Here is a 20879-nt window from a genome sequence, read left to right as displayed (position 1 = left end):
TCACTCATAAGCTATAAATAGGGATCACCTCTCCAAGAAATGAGAGATTCCTCTTGATAAAAAAAAAGAGAGAATATTGTTCATCCCTCTACAAAAAAACTCTAATCTTATTTATTATTCTTATTTCTATTAAATCTTAAATAAAACAATGATTGGGTGTCGTAGTGCTTCTTTTAGGTACCCACCTCGCCGGATTCAAGTTCAACAAGCGTCACAAGATTTTCACAAACAAGTGTCACAAGTTTTTCACAAATCAAAAATATGTGTGAAAGAAAATTACTGCTTCCTTCACTGTTGATGGTGGTTAATTCGGTGGCTACCATGGAAAGTTTAAACTAAATTGATTTGTATTTTCACTTCAGAAAAAAAAATTGTATTTTAGGCAAAAAAAGGAGAACAAGAAAAGGGTTATCGCGGGTATTATTAGTTTTAGGGCTTTTAGTTATCAGTAAGCAAGGTGACGATTGATTAAAATAAAGAGTTTTTAGAGGCTGAAAATATATAGGTCAATTTAAAATTGCAAAATTATAAAATAGCTTCAATGTTTGAAAATATAAGCAGCTAAATTCTTGACAGGATGAGATTTTTCTTTCATGCTTCCGTTCTACAAAAATTATTATTATTATTATTATTATTTTATCGTACTCCTTAATTTTATCGTTTTCTTATTGTACTTTCTTAATTTTATCTTTATTTTTATCTCCTATTAAAACTTAAATTTTTTTGGTATATATACTCCAATAAACAAAAGTTCTGTTTATTATTCTATTTCTACGCATTTTCTAGGAATAGACTCACTATATTTGTCTTGACAATGTATTAACCTTTTCTTTTAATTAATTAAACTCTCCATTTCGTTCAGATTACCAAAAAAAAAAAATATTAAAGGAAAAAATAGTATTTTATTTAATATAAAATTAAAAATTCTAACAATACATGCAACTTTAAAAAAAAGAAAAAAGAAAGGAGCATGATGAGATATATTTTAACAAATATAGATATTGCATCATAAGACTTTTAAATAAAATGCAGAGACTAACTGAGTAATTAGCTCAAATTATAAGAATTATAAAGAAGAATTTACCTAAACTCATAAACTCTTTCGGCTCTTGCTAAACAAAATAATCAATCTGCAGATCCACATAATGTTAACCTTTAGCCTTGCTTCCGGCGTCAGGTTGGCTAACAGCAGTATCCGGCCGGCCTGTTGGTGGTATATTGAGTTGAAGCATAAACTGTGGTGGCCAAGAAAAGAACAAGAAGAGGTTTGTGCCTTGTCGCGGTCCAAGCTTTACGGAAATGGCTAAAATGTAAAAACCCTAGATGTGATGTGATTGAAGAAGTTTGTCACTGTAAATACAGCATTAGATATAAGCCTGTTATGCGGGATGCCTTGTGTAGTGAAGCATCCAAGGCAATAAAAGCAGCACCGGACGGCAACTACAATGATTTGATAAATGGGTTGATAAAATGGAATTAATCAAGCAAGCGAGAAGCGACCGGGTTGCTAATACCAGGCATATATAGCACGAAAGATCAACACATCTTAAGAAATTTTCCATGCAGAAGGATTGCAGAGCTCGTAATCAAGGCTGTTAATGTAGTTGGGATAGTCTGTTTTATGAGGTTAATAGATACCAATGGAATAAATATTTTGGACTTAGAGTTTGTAGAGGGAATGAAGAATGATAAAGTCTGGGACACTGCGTCCTCTTACTTCATCAATAAAATGAAGAAATTGGTTATGGAAGGTAATGGCGTTTTGAAAAATCCACTCAATTTCACCCTCTAGTGTTGGGCTTTCAATATTCATAATAAACTAAATTTTTTTTGAAAAAAAAAAAAAAAACTAAGCTTTAATGTAATTTAATGTATCAATTTAATAACTATTAATTGATTATTGTAAATTATACTTAAATTTGTTGAAACCGGGTAAAAAGTATGATCGGTCGCATCATTCATTATTTCAGTAAACGATTGGACATCCATCAACCAAACTCACAGACGACATGACGTCCTTATTAATTTTAGAACCAAATCAAGTGTAAATATTATGCGTTGGCGCAATATATAGATAGCGAGTCATTTATCTTTTATTTTAACATGCATGTAAGTCCACTATTTAATCACAAGATGATTTGTCGTCTACATCAATTCTAGAACCGTCCATGCATTGGCGCATCTACCGGACGACGTGCTGTTTATTATGTGTTTTGTCGTCCAAATCCATATCGACTTACCTTTAATTTTATTTTATTTTAAAATTTTCATAATAATTGTGTAGTTATAAGTGATAATAAATTTTATTCATAATATATTAGTGTTATTTACCATATATTTAAAAATCTTAAAATTTCAAGGTTAGTTTTATAAATTTAAATGATAATAAGACAAAAGTAATTAAGGGAAAAGTAAAATTAGGGCAACTGACCCTAATTTTTTTTTTTTTAAATTTTGGCTCAAGATGCTGATACAAATTTTTGTAATTGAATTCTTTATTTTATATTAACTAAACTTTTTTGTTTAATTAATTAAACTTTTATTTAATTCTTATGCTCATAATCAAATTCATGTTTTTCAACACAAGCTAGATTGACATATACAGGAGATGTTTACGTGGATGAGGTAAAATTAACAATGTTATTCATGTATTTATTTATATATAATCATAATAAAAATAATAAAGCATTCAATATAAATCATATTTAACTCATATGTCATTATTTAATATTGTCGGAATAATGATGGGTGTACCGTGAATATCAAGATGATAAAGAAGACATTAAAATATTACATTATTTTTCTCCTGTAATTACTTTTGATAGATATTTTATAATCTTTCTTATTTATTTGTTATAGTGTAAAAGCATAAGATACAATATTTATTAGATTTTTTAGACAAATTATACAATTTAACTGTTATCAATACATTTTAATTTTTAATATTCTTTTAAAAAATTATTACTTTTTTATTGTTGAGTTTTAAAATTTATGACATGATCTAGAGTAGATTTAGATTTTAGCCTTTTTTTGGTATTTGGAGTAGGTATAAATCTTTATTTTTTATTTTTGAATATAGGAATGGAGAAAAAATATAGATTCATAATGAATCTAAGTAGATACAAATCTTAATTTTTACTATGAATTTAAATTTAGAGCAGAATAGATATATAACCCACATGCACCTTATTGCAATCCCTTAGGGAATTCCAAGTAAAAAATTGGCTGCCGACAACTGAAATTGGCCAAGAGGCTACGGTAAATGCCCGGCATTTATTGAAACTGTTAAGCGAAAAGTAAAGTAGTACGTTCTTAATTTAATGCCCCCACATTTTTGTCTTCCTTCTGCAAAGGATTATATGCCTAGTTTGGAAAAACTTTGATTTATCTCTATTTAGAATGGTAAATTTTAATTTATCGCTAAAAATATGAAAACAACAATTTATTTTTATTTATTGTTAAGAAGATAAAAAAAAATTAATATGCTCCCATTTATCATTATTTTCTTGAATAAAAATTAAATATTTTCATATTTTTAAAAAGTAAATTAAAGATTTCCATAGTATCTAGGGTGAATTAGAGCTTATACCCATAAATTTTTTTGGACAATCTGAATCCAATTCTATAAAGTTGCGTAAGGTTGCCCACTATATATAGAGATTAGATAAAAGAGTTTGTGTGTTTTCTGCTTTTCAAAAATAAAAAGAAAATGAAACTTTTTCAACAATTGTTTAGATTCTTAAAAAAAAAAAAAAACTATCATTGTCATTTTCTTTTTCCCCTCCGCAAAAGTAGAAAACCATACAAATGTGTTCTACACTTTTTGTTTCTAAAATTTAAAACAGGTTTTCTAAATCGTGAAAACCGTGTGGCTCCGCCCCTGTTTACCAAACCCGACCCGCTGTAAGTCCTACAGCTGATAGAAGCCACCAAAAAGAAAGCAATGGTTTTCCAGTATGGGTCACCAACCGATAATTAATTTAAGGGAAATTATCATTTATATACCCTATATTTGCTCTGTTATCAAAAATACTACAACACTTTCAGGGTGTATCAATCGTCCACCCTTAGTTGACAAAATGTATCAGCCAACCACCAAACCGTTAGTTGCCGTTTGAAAGTTAACGGAGTTACAGTGAATTGACGATTTTACCCTTGAAAATTATCACTTGTATACCCTTAAATTCTCTTTTTATTACTTGTATACCCTTAAATTATCACTTGTATCATATGAAAAGACCAAATTACCCTTCTGACATCATCATACTTAAACGGCAACTAACGGTTTGGTGGTCAGCTGATACATTTTGTTAACTTAGGGTGGACGATTGATACACCCTCAAAGTATTGTAGTATTTTTGATAATGGAGTAAACTAAGGGTATACAAATGATAATTTCCCTTAATTTAATGTGGACATTCTTTGACGTTGATGAGATGGTGACACCAACTAAGTTTTTTAGACGATGACAAAAATCAGCAAAGACTTTAATGGGAGACTGACTCGTGACTACTCACAGTCCGCCACTTGCTGCCTATAATTCTACGTAACTCCAATTGTGACCAATTGATGCGGATTTCACTAGAATTAAACTGAATTAGTGTCACTGAATGCCGAAAATTAGGAGCAAGAAGAGCATTTTCTAGTTTGTCATTATCTCAATATCAGCTCAGCTGTACAAGAAGCAACTTCTCGACGAAGTCATCAATAGCGGGTTTGAAAGAGAAGACTTAGATGTCATATATTTTTTTTTATAAGGGCCTAGTTACGTTGTAATCGCTCTAAGGTAGAGGTAAAAATATATTATTAAAAGACAATGAAAAACACCTCAAAATAACATTTGTGTATAGCTTGATTTTCGGGCAAATATTTAACTGATTTCTAAGTTTTACGATAAATTGTATATGTCTAGAGCTTTATCAGATTTCAAGGTTATGACTGTTGACTATAGTATCCTACCTCACAATCGAAGCATTGTTCAATTGTTAAAATTTATTAATTTTCTAATTATTCAATAGTTCATATATAATGAGGTACAATATTTCCGTATCCATGAGACCCATCTTTTTAATTGTAATATATAAATAGTAATAATTTACAAAAAGGAGAAAGAAGAGAAAATGACACTTACATCCTCAACATTTAGCGAAATAATTTTGTAAACCCTCTAAATTTTTAATAAAAAGACACCAAGTTTTCAATAAATGCTCTATTAACTTAAATAAATTACTTTAATATTTTATAATAAGTAGAAATATAATATTAAAATAAATGTAACAATATATATATATATATATAATTTCAATATTTAAAAATATTTTAATGCTTTAAAATCTCATAATATATTAAAATAAATTTTATAATAAATAGAAATGTAATATTAAAATAAATATTTAAAAAATTAAATTATTTTCAATATTATACAAAATAATTTTATTATTATTAATATATGAGATATATTTTATTAATTGTAAAATTTATTTAACCTAAAGTTTTATGAGATATATTTTATTAATTGTAAAATTTATTTAATCTAAAGTTTTATTTAAAATTTTTATAATAATTAAAAATATGTTATTGAGATAAATATAAAAAATTTCATTTAAAAGTTATTTATATATTAGAAACATTATACTTATTAGATAAATTATATTTATGTTTATTATAAAATTATAAAATTAACTCTTTTAATTACTATCTATAAAAGATACTACATTTAAAAAGAAAATCTTATCAAAAGTCTACATTATTATTTTCTTAAATCTTAAGACTTTAAATCTACTTTTTCCAAAAATATTATAAAGAAAAAAAAAAGCCATTAAAAGAAAGAAGCAGCAGTCCAGCGCCCACGCAAGCCTAGAAGAAATAGAGATTGTAGGTTAGAATTTCGATGATAATTGCATGCGTGGCATCACTATCGGTCGGGTGTTTTGTTCTTTCCAATTTTTTCTACACTGTGGGGCCCGGCCAAAGCTCTACATCAAATCAAGCTTGATTGCACGTGGCATAGTTGCGATGAATCGTAGTCCTTTATCATCTGATGGACCCACTCACCGTGCTTCACTCGCTTTACTGTCGGTCCAGTGAACGACTTGGGTCTACAGCAGTCAATATAGATTTTCCATTTACACACTTTCCAACTCATAGTTTGTTTCACCCACATGCCTCTTTTTTAATGCTTTAGATGTTTTAGATAAGAACGAGAAATCCAGAAGTTAAGATTTGAATTTAATAATATCATCTAAATTACTAATTAAATTTTGTATACTTTTATATAGTTAATGTACATAATTTGTATTAATAAATTATTTTGAGTGGTATTAAAAGTTTGGAGTTCAAATCTAGCTCGCATAATCATATTGGGAAGAAATTAAAAAAAAAGTGTTATTTAAAATCCAACAATAATATGTTAATTTTGTTACAATTGTTAATAAGTGACACATGACACACGTTAGTACTGTTTTGTAAAATTAGACGGCTCATATTTTAGTAAAATAAATTTCTTATTTGACCATGGTATTTTTTTTAAATAATCTATAGAATCTCAAGAGAGATATATTATGAACTTAAAATTATTCAAATTGATAAAATTAGAGTCTAGTGAAGGTTTAGGATTTCGAAAAGAATTTTATCATGAGTTTAAAAATAATTTAATTTAAAGATAATAGAGATAAGTAAAAGTTTCTTTATAAAAAAATAAATTTGGTTTTCGTAATATTCATCGACTAAGAAATAACAAGTTACGACATAAGATTAAACAAATGACATTTCATTGCTACTTGTTAATAAATAATAAGTGATACACTAGTACTGTTTTGTAAATCTTTTTTTAATAGAAAATTAGTTGATTTGTATTTATGTAAAATAAATTATTTATTTTTGTTATCTGATTGATTTTTTAAAAATAATTTATAGAATCTCAAGAGAGATATATTATGAATTCAAAATTATTCAAATTTATAAACTAAGGTGACGTTTGTTTTTTAACTTAATGACTTAAAGTGACTTAACTTAATTAATTAAGTTAATTAGAGGTGTTTGTTTTTATAACTTAATGAGACTTTTTAGATAATTTTGACTTAATAAAATAAGCCTATTTTTTTGGCTTTTTACTTAATAGAGAAATCTAAATTAAGTCAATTACTTGCTAATGTCAAAAATATCCTTGCTTTATAATTTATTTTTCATGTTTATCCCAAACTCACCCATAGACATTTACCCCACATAAAAATATCCATGTTTTTTCTTATATTATATACGATAAAATTTAAAATTTATGGTATTTTATATATTAAAATTTCAAAATAATTATGTATTCACTTGAATATAGTTTTACTTATAAATATTAAAATATTGTGGTATTTAATATATTATTTATTTGACATTCAAATTTAATAAGGATACAAGTATAAAAGTACATATTTTTAACTTTTTAAGTTGAAAAAAATAAACAACTTAATACTTATTTTCTGAGATTCAGACAAAAAAAAAAAACATATTATTCAGATTCAGATATTCAAATCTATTCAGAATTCAGATTAATTCAGGTCTATTCAGATTTCAGACAAAAAAACAAACGCGACCTAAGAGTTAAACAAAAGTTACAATACTGGATCAAAACAAATGACATCTTATTGCCACACTTGTTAATAAATAACAGTGATACGTTGGTATTGATTTATATACTATTTTAAAAAAAATATTCGACTTGTATTTTGGAAAAAGAAATTTTCTTTTTAGACCAATGTTTTCTTTAATAATTTATAAAATCTCAAGAGAAATATATATTATGAATTTATAAATTATTTTAAATTTATAAATTAAGAGTTTAATAAAAGTTTAGGATTTTAAAGAGAATTTTATCACGAGTTCTAAAATAATTCAATTTAAAAATAATTCAGATAAATTAAAAATTTCTCATAAAAGAAGAAACTTGGTTTTTGTAAGTTGTAGCATTAGGGGACCGATAATTGCTAAGCTACGACACAGGATCAAACAAAGAGTCATTACGATTGTGACTGTCGTTATCGGGAGTACAATAAGACACGTGTAACGCAGTGATGTGACATAATACAGAAACAGCATCCCGAGAAGTTAGTACGGCAATAATCCCCTGCTTCGCTCCTATTATTGTTTTATGTGTTCTACTTTCCCCTCGTTGCTTTTAGAAGCGGCAAAGCTAACTAACCCTTTCACTAACTTTTTAACACACACACTCTCTCTCTCTCAAAAAAACTCAGCTGAAACTACAAGCAAGAGATCTCTCTCCAGCTTCAAAACGAAAGTAAGGAATTATTCCTGAACGACACACAAAAATCTAGGGTTCTGAGAATCTTTTTTTGGGGCCTAATTTGCAAATTAGTTATAATTAATTGCGAAATTGAGGCATTTTTTTTTTTTTTGGGGGAGATAAATTAGAACTATAAGTTTTATATATTTGTTAGATTAAATGAAGCTTAATGTTGGCGTTTAGGCGCCCACACGCTTTCCATATGTGGTGTTAACAAAGCATATGCATTCAATTCAAAGATCATGTGCTTAATCGTCAGGGTTTTTAGACTTTAGTTTTTTGTTTTTGTTATTATTATTTGAGCCATATGCCCATATCAATTGCGTGCTTGTGGGTTGTGGCTTTGTGTTTTCTGAATTTAGAGACATTTTAAATATTAAGTTGAAGGAGTGGGTTCTGAGTTTGTTTGGTTTCTTGATGGTTGAGAATTTCCTGACATTTTCATTTCCCGAGAAAAGAAAGATACCTTTTGGGGGATACAGTGTGTGAGGATGCCAGGGGAGAGGAAGAGGAAGATTCTTTTTAGCAAAATTTATTCGTTTGCATGTTGGAAGCCTCCATTTAGTGATGATCATGCTCAAATTGGGCAAAGAGGTTTCGCAAGAGTAGTTTATTGTAATGATCCTGATAACCCAGAAGTAGTGCAGCTGAATTATAGGGGGAATTATGTATCCACCACCAAGTATTACGGCAGCTAACTTTAGTCCGGAAGTCTTTGTTGAGCAGTTTAGAAGAGTTGCAAATATATATTTCTCGTAGTGGCTTTTGTTTCATTTAGTCCGTTAGCGCCCTATTCAGCACCCAGTGTCCTGGCACCTCTAATTGTGGTCATTGGAGCCACTATGGCCAAGGAAGGCGTAGAAGATTGGAGGCGAAGAAAGCAGGTAACATATGAATTTTTTAAGCTTGTTTTAGGATTTTTGCAGTGGGGATTATGCTAATAATGCTTCTGACTATAAAATATACGTTCGCTTCCATGTTTGAATAATGTCTGAAGAATTATGTTTAGTAAATGCTTTAAATCAGATATATCTTTGTTGCTTGTGTATAAATCTTATAAAATACAATGACATATTAGCTCAACCTGCCTCAGATGAAGTGACTCTCAAGTTTTATGTCCAGAGTCAGTTCAGTGTCATTGTGTATCTCCATTCTAACAATGACTGTAATTAATACTGTTGTCTAACGGTTATGGTAAATGCAGTTTGTTTTTTGTGCACTTGTAGCGATGGGTTCATGCCCATCCTTAAATTCAGAAATTAGTCCCGTATCCGAATACGTGAAACATGTTTTGAAAAAACTATGTTAATTGAATATAACTTTGCTTTCTATCTGTGGTGACTATAGAAATGGGGTTGATAGAATGCATGTTCAAAGGCACATTACAACGTAAACTCATCAGAATAATCTCTAGAATTATTCCTTTACCCTCATTTGGGTGATTTTAGTTGAATAATCAGCTTAAGTGAAGATTTTCAGTTATGAATCCCTAGGTTAAAACATTGATACTGTGGGATTGGGTTTACGACTGATACTTTTTTCTTTCATCTGGCCTGGTCATCATGGAGGATTTTGGAAGTGCACAGTTTACCAATGTGTTTGGGAAATGAGCCATTATTCAATCAACTAGATGAGTTACTACAATATTATCCTTCGAGATACTAGGCTTAGTGCTTTGGTGATGTCATGTACATTACAGAATGCATACCATGTTTCGCGTTATCATAGATATCTTGATTGTCCATTATTTAGCAATACAAATACTCATAGTTTCTTATCAAAAATAGATATCTTGATTGTCCATTATTTAGCAATACAAATACTCATAGTTTCTTATCAAAAATAGATATCTTGATTGCTAATGTTGTATAGTTCCTTGACCATTTTTCTTTAAGATGGGCAATTGAAATGAAACGTTGAATAATGTTTTAACTTAACCACTACCTAGACATTTGAACTAACGAACCCTTCCAATTTTGTGATATATCTGTACCACTGTAATATTACCTTGCCGCATCATTATCGAGACTACATAGAAAAGTAGGAGATTGAGCACTTGCTTTTAAGGATTTTGTTGCTAATTACGTCATCAGTTAGTGATGCAACCTTAGAAGCCTTATCTTTTTGTGCTGGTTAGGTTGTAAATTCTTCAGGTTCCTGACATGCATATGATATATTAATAGTCATTGGTCTGTCAGTTGTCATTTTAGATGTCTCTGTCACTTCAGATGATTTTAAAAGTAATAAGCGATCTCTTCAACTTTTACCTTCATGTTTTGTTTCTTCCACAATCTTCACACATGGTTGGTGGTTGTGTCATAGAAGCTGTTTTCCTTATCTTCCACCTCTTCTGCTCACCTACCATTTCTTATTATTCATATTTGATGTATTGAGGAACTTTGAAATGGTTTCAGGATATAGAAGCAAACAATCGAAAGGTCAAAGTATATGGTCAAGATCATACTTTTGTTGAGACCAAATGGAAGAATCTCCGAGTAGGAGACCTTGTTAAGGTTCATAAAGATGAATATTTTCCTGCTGATCTTCTTCTGCTTTCATCAATCTATGAGGATGGTATATGCTATGTTGAAACAATGAACCTTGACGGAGAGACCAATTTGAAACTGAAGCGCTCCTTGGAGGCGACAAACCACTTACGTGACGAAGAATCCTTTCAGAAGTTCACAGCAGTTATCAAGTGTGAGGACCCAAATGAACGTCTTTATTCTTTTGTTGGGACACTACAGTATGAAGGCAAACAATATCCGCTTTCCCCACAGCAGATTCTTTTGAGGGATTCCAAGCTTAAAAATACTGATTATGTCTATGGTGTGGTTGTTTTTACTGGACATGACACAAAAGTGATGCAGAATGCAACAGATCCTCCTTCCAAGAGGAGTAAGATTGAGAGGAAAATGGATAAGATTGTGTATCTCCTTTTTAGCACTCTAATTTTGATATCGTCAACTGGATCTGTGTTTTTTGGAATTGAAACTAAAAGAGACATTGATGGTGGAAAGATTAGAAGATGGTATCTTCAACCAGATGATGCGACTGTGTTCTATGACCCCAGAAGAGCACCACTTGCTGCATTTCTTCATTTCCTGACAGGCCTTATGTTGTATGGATATTTAATACCAATATCATTATACATTTCCATTGAGATTGTCAAGGTTCTACAAAGCGTTTTCATCAACCATGATCGGGATATGTACTATGAGGATACAGACAAGCCAGCACGTGCTCGAACATCTAATTTGAATGAGGAACTTGGTCAGGTTGACACTATACTATCTGACAAAACAGGTACTTTGACATGTAACTCCATGGAATTTGTCAAATGTTCAGTAGCAGGTGTTGCTTATGGCCGTGTCATGACAGAAGTAGAGAGGACGTTGGCCAAGAGAAAAGGTGAAAGGACATTCGAAGTTGACGATTCTCAAACTGATGCGCCAGGACTAAATGGTAATATTGTTGAGTCAGGAAAATCAGTTAAGGGTTTTAACTTCAGAGATGAACGTATAATGAATGGACAGTGGGTTAATGAATCCCACTCAGATGTTATACAGAAGTTCTTTCGGGTGTTAGCAATTTGCCATACTGCAATACCTGATGTAAATGAAGAAACAGGTGAAATTTCTTACGAAGCTGAGTCACCAGATGAGGCAGCCTTTGTCATTGCCGCAAGGGAGGTTGGCTTTCAGTTCTTTGGAAGCTCACAAACGAGCATCTCATTGCATGAATTAGATCCTGTGAGTGGTCAAAAGGTTAATAGGTGAGTTTTTGGAGCCTTGTCATTTATTGTTTACTAAGCCCTTGCTTCATTTAAGAAAATAGTTGGCGATGCATATTTGCAATCCACTAGCTTTTAAATCTTACTGGGGTTTTCTGATAACTGTTTCTGCATTGCAGTTTCTGTGCAAGAGTATAGGTCTATTATGCGCACATAGATAGCTTAAACAGTTTGTTTGAACCTTTGTGTTGTTTTTGTTTTCCTATCTTTTTTTTCCTCTGTTTTTAATTTTTTTCTACTTCATGGGTACGTGATCTACAGTTGTAATTCTTCCTTTTGTTTTATATGTATGGCTTCATTTTTTTTTTTTGTTGGCAAATTCTTATAGAAATAAATAAATTGATAAAAAAGGATTTCAAGTTAAGATTGAGAGTAGTTAAGTTGTTTTTCTTGAAGATATATTTACTGTAGAGTTAGATAGCTGTTAGAGACCCTTTTTAAATTTTTGATGCTCATATATGCATATCAAATTTGTACTCTTTTTACTTTTTAATTGGTATGCATAGGACTTGCCGCTTACCCCTTGCAGATTCTTAACTGGGATACAGCTCTCAGGGGACAGTTGTTTACATTTCCACGTGTTGTTACATTGTGATGATTGCTCAAATCTCTGTTTTATCATAACCTGAAAATTAAAAAAAAAAAAAAAATGGAGTTCAAAGAAACATTACCTTGGAGAATTGGGAATGGTAATTTGCATTATTGGGTTGCACATAATTTTGCTACATCAGGAGTTCCTTTTTTCTTTAATGTGAAGGATGCTTTTCTTTGGAAAAATTTCCCTTCCTATTTCTGCTGTCCTGCTTTCACTACAAAACTTAAGGCTGCTGCAGTTAAAGTACTAGCATCAAAGCTGTGGGATGATATAGTAACTGTAATTAGGTGTCATAATATCTGCTTGAATATTTGCATTTTTATTTTTATTTTTTGTCCGTCATTCACATTTCATATAACTAACTCCCCCCCCCCCCCCCCCCCAACAGGGTATATGAGCTTCTTCATGTCTTGGAGTTCACAAGTTCTCGCAAAAGAATGTCTGTAATGGTGAGGAATCCGGAGAATCAGTTGCTACTTCTCTGCAAGGGCGCAGACAGGTTAGAATCTTGCACACAGGAACCATCTGAATTGGCTCAATAGATACCATCTGATTGATTTCTGTGTTTGTAGTGTGATGTTTGAAAGGCTATCAAAACATGGACGGCAGTTTGAGGCTGAGACCAGACGTCACATCAACAGATATGCTGAGGCTGGTTTAAGAACCTTGGTAATTGCATATCGGGAACTTGGTGAAGATGAGTACAGAATATGGGAAAAGGAGTTTCTGAAGGCCAAAACTTCTGTAACCGCAGACCGAGAAGCATTAGTGGCTTCAGCTGCGGAGAAGATTGAAAGGGATTTAATTCTTCTTGGTGCTACTGCCGTTGAAGACAAGCTACAAAAAGGGGTTGGTATTAAACTTGAAAATTCCTTCGAAATACATCAGGATGTGTAGCAACTATTATTGTCAGTATTTGGTAGCTATTACTAGAAACTTGAATGTAGCGTAGCACCACCTCTTCAACAACCTACTATTAATATAATTTTTTTCTTCATAATATTTAAAGAAACTATGAACTCCTTACCGCATATTGAAAAACTTACTGTAAGGAGGGGGGAAAAAGGGATACTAAAATTTAGAAGTCCTTTTAAAGTTATATTACAAATGTTCAATTTAGTTCCCTCTGTTCCTTTTTTCTATAGGTTCCGGAGTGCATTGACAAGCTCGCTCAGGCTGGAATTAAAGTATGGGTATTAACTGGTGACAAAATGGAAACTGCAATAAATATTGGGTATGAAACCAGGGTAAACTTTCTCTTTCTTTTTCTCCTTTTGAAATTTACATATACGAAATATGAGATATTATATTTTTTACAGGTATGCATGTAGTCTACTGAGACAAGAAATGAAACAAATCGTGATCACGCTAGATTCACCAGATATGGAGGCTTTGGAGAAGCAAGGGGATAAGGAGAACATCACGAAGGTACAGATTTCTAGAATTGGTGTCATAATAATACTATTTGTAGGAGTCTGAAAATGTATATTGTTTTAGGTTTCACTTGAAAGTGTGACCAAGCAAATAAGAGAAGGGATATCTCAAGTTAATTCGGCTAAAGAAAGTAAAGTTACATTTGGTTTGGTTATTGATGGCAAGTCGTTGGACTTTGCTCTGGACAAGAAGCTTGAGAAGATGTTCTTGGATCTTGCAATTGATTGTGCTTCAGTTATATGCTGTCGTTCTTCACCCAAACAAAAAGCTCTTGTAAGTCTCATGGTTGGGGTTGATTGGATTGGTAAAACAGTCACTGAAATTGTCAGTATCTTTTGTTATTGGCATCAAAATAATCTGATAGAATTTTAGGAGATTTGCAGGTTACAAGACTGGTGAAAGGAACAGGTAAAACAACCCTAGCAATTGGGGATGGGGCAAATGATGTTGGCATGCTTCAAGAGGCTGATATTGGAGTTGGCATTAGTGGTGTTGAAGGGATGCAGGTAAATATGTGATTGTGTGTGTCTAATTTTTTTTTTTTACCTCTCCTTTTCTTTTTCCTTCCCTGCTAAGAGTGTGTGTCTGCAGCTCTTTGTGTATACTTTGAGGGGAAGAGGTGTGCTTTGTCATAGTCAATATAATATCTGTCATTGAGCCATGTCTACCAGCATCTTGTATCTTCATCCACACTTGGTCTTTGATGTGATTTCTTGTTGGTGGCACACGTTTTTAACGCATGAAAACTTCAGGAACGTGCATTTCTTTGTCTCATTTCATATTGACTCGAGAGTTTTGTGCAATTTTCTGCTTGACAGATACGTATTTGCATCATATATTCTGGTGGAAAAGGGTTTTATTCCATTGGTTTAGAAATCTCTACTAGTTAATGTGAAGAAGTGGTAGCTCATCCATTATAAATGAAATTAACTGTTTTAAGATTAAAACCATATTGCCCCTATGGAACATGCTGTAGCTGGATCAGCACTTGTGCAATGGCCTTGCCCATCTAACCCTTCTAATGATCTCACTAGCAGGACCAGCATCTGATTTAAGTGCACCTCTTCCATTCACTGCTGCTTCTTGCATCTTTGTTTGATGAGTTCTGCTATATGCTATGTTCTGAATTAGTTTGCTTTATCAGAATGGTCGAATCACTTGATAATGAGTGATTTTCTTGGGTTTCCCTGTTTGATGTGAGGATTGAACTTAAGATTTTACTGCAATCTTTAAGACAGGAGATGGGAGTCATTTTGAGATTCCGCACAATCATCAATGTGCTAGGCAATTTATACATTCAATGCCCTTAAAAAGGGGTTTTGGGTGGTATAACTCTCCTTTTGTGGTTCTATTCCTGATATTGTACTTTCCTCTCCCTCTGCTTTTGCACTTTGTCGATAAGCCATTTAGCATATCATTTTTCTGTTGCTACTTTCATAAAATAATTGTGTCATATATTTTCTCTTAGGATGCATGGTGTTTTTTAAAAAGGGACTGTTTTGGGTATTGATGCACCCTATTTTCCATCCCTCTCTGATATTCGACTTCTCCCCCAATCCCGTTATGTTTATTCGCTTTCGGAATTCAAACTAAATGATTGTGAATATCTGGTTTCTAAGTTTTAGTTATATATCTCAACGCAGGCTGTCATGTCGAGTGATTACGCGATAGCTCAATTTCGTTTTCTAGAACGTCTGTTGCTGGTGCATGGACATTGGTGTTACAGGCGAATATCAATGATGGTAAAACTGCCTTAATGTATTCTATGGCTAGCATCTAAAAAAAAGTAGCATAAGCTCCATTAATGATATATGAGAAATAGGAATCCTTGTTTCCTGTGTAGTGGCTTTCACTATTTTATCTTGTAATGTATGAAGAGAGAGAGGGAGAGAGAAAAATGTCAGTGCATGTGTTGGATTGTGCGAACCTATAGCCCTTCAAGCGCTAAACATGTACGCGACTCCATTAAATAATCTTCAAGACTTTACTCATACTTCAGTACATCGTTCAAATCCTCTAATACAGCTAGTGGGCAAGTTTCTCTCAATAAGGTGGGTGGCATCGCCCACTAGACGTGTATGCATATGCATTTATATCTTATATTCTTTTACTTATTTTCACCCGTATTTTCACCCGTCTTTTCCTTGATATCAACTGCAATGTAACATGAGGGCATTTATATGGCCTGTCATCTTAAGTTCATTGCTTTTATTATTCATGTTCAGAGAATCAAATCCTTTTCAGAATAGACATTGCTCTCTCACATCTGTGTGATAATATTTCAGGCAACAATAAACTAAGTGCTTCATCTTATTTTAATTTCCCCCCCCCCCCCCTTTTGGATGGATGCAGATATGCTATTTCTTTTACAAGAATTTAACGTTTGGGTTCACTTTATTTTGGTATGAGGCGTATGCTTCATTTTCCGGTCGTCCTGCTTACAACGATTGGTACATGTCATGCTATAATGTCTTCTTCACTTCGCTTCCTGTTATCGCTCTTGGTGTTTTTGATCAGGATGTTTCTGCACGACTTTGCCTGAAGGTACACTATTGTTCTTCGTATGATATTATTACTTAAAAGTATAAACATTTGAAAGAGTGAAGCGACTTTGATAACACTTGTTTGAAAATAAAAAGATGGCTGTTATCTAAAGGAGAAATAATTGGAACAATTCTAACTCTAATGCATTTTTGGTATGAAATACTGACATTTCAGTGGTGCTATGCATTGTATGTAACTGTTACAAGAAGTTCTATATTTTCAGTTATATTTGTGTTGTGTTAATCAAAACCATGCAGGGAAGAGAACATTTCTCATGAACCTGTTTCACTTTCTGTTGCCGTATTAGAAACTTTCAGTTCTTGGTTTCTCTTTCTCAAAAGTGAATGTGCCTTGTTTTAGTTCAGGTTACTTCCCCCACCCCACACTGAAGTAAGCTTTTTCCTTGAGTACCAAATGTGAACAAACTGGTGACATTTTGGGAATGAGCATCAGTTTTCCTGCTTTCTCTTAAGCAAAACAAAAAGCAGAAAACCCTAGACTATGTTGCTGCTTCTAGAAATAGTAGACTATTGTGCAAAGGTATTGCAGACTATCACTTCAAAGCTCTTGTATGTTGTAAGGTCAAAATTACTTGGAATATATCTTAGCAACAGTCTTTTTCAAACTCCGCTCACGTATACTCAGGACATGTGGCTATGTTATAGCATTCTTACATCAGTTTGTATGGATAGAAATTGCACAAGAGTTTGCATCCTGAGTATTATAGCATGAAGTATAGCTTTTTCCAACCTGGTACTTTATGCCATTTATTGATCATACTATGTCTGTTTTGCAGTATCCTTTGTTGTATCAAGAGGGAGTACAAAACATCCTCTTCAGCTGGCCTCGCATTCTTGGATGGATGTCTAATGGAGTTCTTAGTGCCATAATTATCTTCTTCTTCACCACGAACTCCATTTTTAACCAAGCATTCCGAAAAGATGGTCATGCAGTTGATTATGAAGTGCTTGGAGTCGCAATGTACTCCAGCGTAGTGTGGGCTGTAAATTGCCAAATGGCTCTCTCCATCAACTACTTCACTTGGATCCAGCACTTCTTCATCTGGGGAAGCATTGCCTTGTGGTACATATTTCTGGTGGTTTACGGCTCTCTCCCGCCAACATTTTCTACGACGGCATACAAGGTTCTTGTAGAAGCCTGCGCTCCTAGTATACTCTATTGGCTCACTACCCTTCTGGTCGTGGTTTCGACACTTCTGCCATACTTTCTCTACAGGGCTTTTCAGACACGGTTTCGACCAATGTACCATGATCTAATACAAAGGCAACGATTGGAAGGTTCAGAGACTGAAATTTCTAGCCAGACTGAAGTTTCTAGCGAGTTGCCGGCCCAGGTTGAAATCAAAATGCAACATCTGAAGGCAAATCTGCGGCAGAGGAACCAATGAAACTGGTACGTGTCTGACCATTTTACACAAGCTTCTTGGTTTTTGTAAATGTTAACAGGATCAGTTTAATTAAACATAGGATGGGGGGGATTAGCATTAAGGACAACTCGTATACCATTGTTTACATTACATATGTAAAGCTGATGTTTCGACATTTAAATGATTTTTTTTCCATATCAGAATATGTAATTATCTTATGGTAGCATGTTTAAATTTTCAGTTCTAAATGAAGATGCTGCATTTTTCTGGACAGCCCAGTTGGTTTGCAGTTGATAGTACTTGTTGAGCTTTTGTGGACTAATAATATCTTTATATGGTGTTAATATCTCAATAAAATCGTTACATGAATCACACCTCAAGCTTGTTGATTAATGATAACATCCGGTCTCACTTGTAAGGAGAATAAAGAGTTCAATTATTTTAGTTTGTCATTTAATGTCAAGTTTTTTTCCTCTTGTTGTATGGGGGAACTGCTAACAGGAATTTGATGTTGAAAGCCAGAAAGATTTTTATTTTATTTTTTTTGGCTTGGAGTGGATTGGATTGATAGCTTTTTGTATTTAATATTATAATTACCGATATTATATAAAATTTAACGGTTGATGATTATCAAAGACGATACTAGAAAATGACATGCAGTGTCACATTAATTTGTTTTGTATCAAAAATTCAAAGATGAAGTTTTATAAGTGCAACATTACCCACCCCCACGGGTCCAATTCTAACTCAAATTGTTTTAACGTCGATTTTACGGGGTTACATTAACTCCTCCAATTTTCTGCGCTGCATGAAATAAAAATTGACTTGTGCGGGTATCAATAAATTATTTATTGCAACCATTTGTTGAACCGAACTGTTGTCACCATCTACGTTTATCAAATAAACATCAATTGATGGCAGCTGCCAGACAAACGGACTTTTCATGGTTTATATTTTTTAATAGAAATTAGAAAGTGAGAATGGATTTTTGCTAATTGTATTCGATATTAATCATTTGAATACCTACTAGCTTATAGTTGTAGGTCATCATGGCGGTCCGTAACAGATTATTTTAGAAACGTCTTATAGAATATACAACTTTCGGAAAAAGTTGTATAATATGACAATTTTTTTCAGGGTGTTTTAGCTAAAAGCCACGCAATTTTTGTCTATTGTAATAATCTCATATCACCTTATTAATTATACCATCGAACTAACAATTCATGAGGGAATCCGTATACTATTTACATTAATTTTCTTATTATTTTTTAATAGTTTATGACTTTTTTTTCTTTTCTTTTATAGTTTAGGATAATTACGAGTAGTATAAATAGTCTCCTCTTATAGTCTTTGATGGCAAATCTAAATTTATTAATATCTTCAATTTTTAATGTTTTGTATGAGTTTTTTAAGTTTAATTAACTACGGGCATTTTGCAGAATCAATGAGTCTTAATTCTTGTTAATCCCTCACATTAATTTCTATAAAACTAGAATAAGCCGAGTATCAAGCGTCAAAGTTAGCAAGTTCTAGACCAAATCAAATTAACACATATGTGATCCAAATATGAAATTTCTAGACGTGAAACATGAAATTTCCAATAGAAAATAGTATAAAGATGATATTTCTTTTAAGTTGCATTTTTTTTAATGCATATTTGTTTAAAAGGGTATCAAGTGGTGCGCAAAATCCAAATCAATTTTCTAATCTTCTACCCTTCTTAAGATTTGAACTCAAGTGATTATCAACTAAATAAACCTGCTTGAAAATGACTTGGCTAGCGCGGAAGGAGCAAGTTGCATGATATTTATATAATATATCTTTAGCAAGTTACAAGATATTTATATAAACTAATATATATTTCAAAATATCAATAATCATAGCAGTATATGTTTTTGTATCATATATATAGACACACACACACACATAACAAATCTCTTTGTACTTGTTGAAGTATATATAACCGACTAATTAACTCTCGTGAAGAGAGAAAACCTACAATCATATTTTATATTGGCTGTTGAAGGAAACAACCAAGACAAGGGAACTGGTTAAGAGGGGGAAAAAAAAAAGGATCTGAAGTCAAGGAAACAATCAATCTCCAAAAATCCGAAATGAATCTAAATGATGCTTTACATTTACATTTTATCATCTTATATTCACCTTGTGAACTCATATTTTTGGAGAAGGTGTCTCGCATAAGTTGATCAAATCTTTTTGTCGCTGTCGAGAATTGCTCGACAATAAACTTCGCACCCGCAGCCATCTAGAAAGAAAAAAGCACTAATATTTTAATATTTTAGTAATTATTAAATTGCTCGTACACATGCAATTCAACTCACCTCGTGGCAACTTGGACCTGAATTTAAGCTCAAATTTCTTTGAACGTTTTAGTGTTAAAAATCATTTTTTAATGGGATCTTAAACTCTTCTTTAGAAGTCATTGGCATACTAGGTCAATGATACTACTATACACATGCATACATATGCAATGACTATAATTTGCGGGATAATAATAATAATAATAATAATGTTGTTTACCGAGTTGGGCAAGAAACCATCTAGACACTAGACTTTGGATTGAATTTTTGCTTGAATTAAGGAGGTGATCTTTTAATTAATTAGGTATCTAAGAGTTTCACGAAATTTATTTATTCTAATAATATACGAAAGCACGGCTTGATAAGAAACTTTACACGCATAGAATTTTGTAGCAATATTAAAAAAAACATATTAATTTGATCGTTAAAACATAAAAATTAGTCTCTTAATTCTTTAAATCCAATTCAAGTCCGGTCTCTATTAGGTCTAAGGAGCTCCCTCCCCCCCCCCCCCA

The 20879-nt window shown here is 32.4% G+C and overlaps 1 protein-coding gene across 1 annotated transcript; it reads left to right on the top strand.

Moving 5' to 3' along the window:
* Nucleotides 1–8178: 8178 nt before the first annotated feature.
* Nucleotides 8179–18442, top strand: LOC18050689 (probable phospholipid-transporting ATPase 8). Its single transcript, XM_024191724.1, is given in 14 exon segments — nt 8179–8976; nt 8978–9041; nt 9044–9174; nt 10705–12065; nt 13067–13177; nt 13251–13527; nt 13824–13912; nt 13998–14106; nt 14176–14385; nt 14496–14618; nt 15756–15854; nt 16465–16656; nt 17453–18069; nt 18285–18442. Coding segments are annotated over 13 exon segments (3573 nt in total). The 5' UTR covers nt 8179–8781; the 3' UTR covers nt 18065–18069; nt 18285–18442.
* The last annotated feature ends 2437 nt before the right edge of the window (nt 18443–20879 follow it).

Source organism: Citrus clementina, unplaced genomic scaffold, assembly GCF_000493195.1.
Source record: "Citrus clementina cultivar Clemenules unplaced genomic scaffold, Citrus_clementina_v1.0 scaffold_2, whole genome shotgun sequence".
Classification (NCBI taxonomy): Eukaryota; Viridiplantae; Streptophyta; class Magnoliopsida; order Sapindales; family Rutaceae; genus Citrus; species Citrus x clementina.
This window is presented reverse-complemented; position numbering and strand designations above follow the sequence as displayed.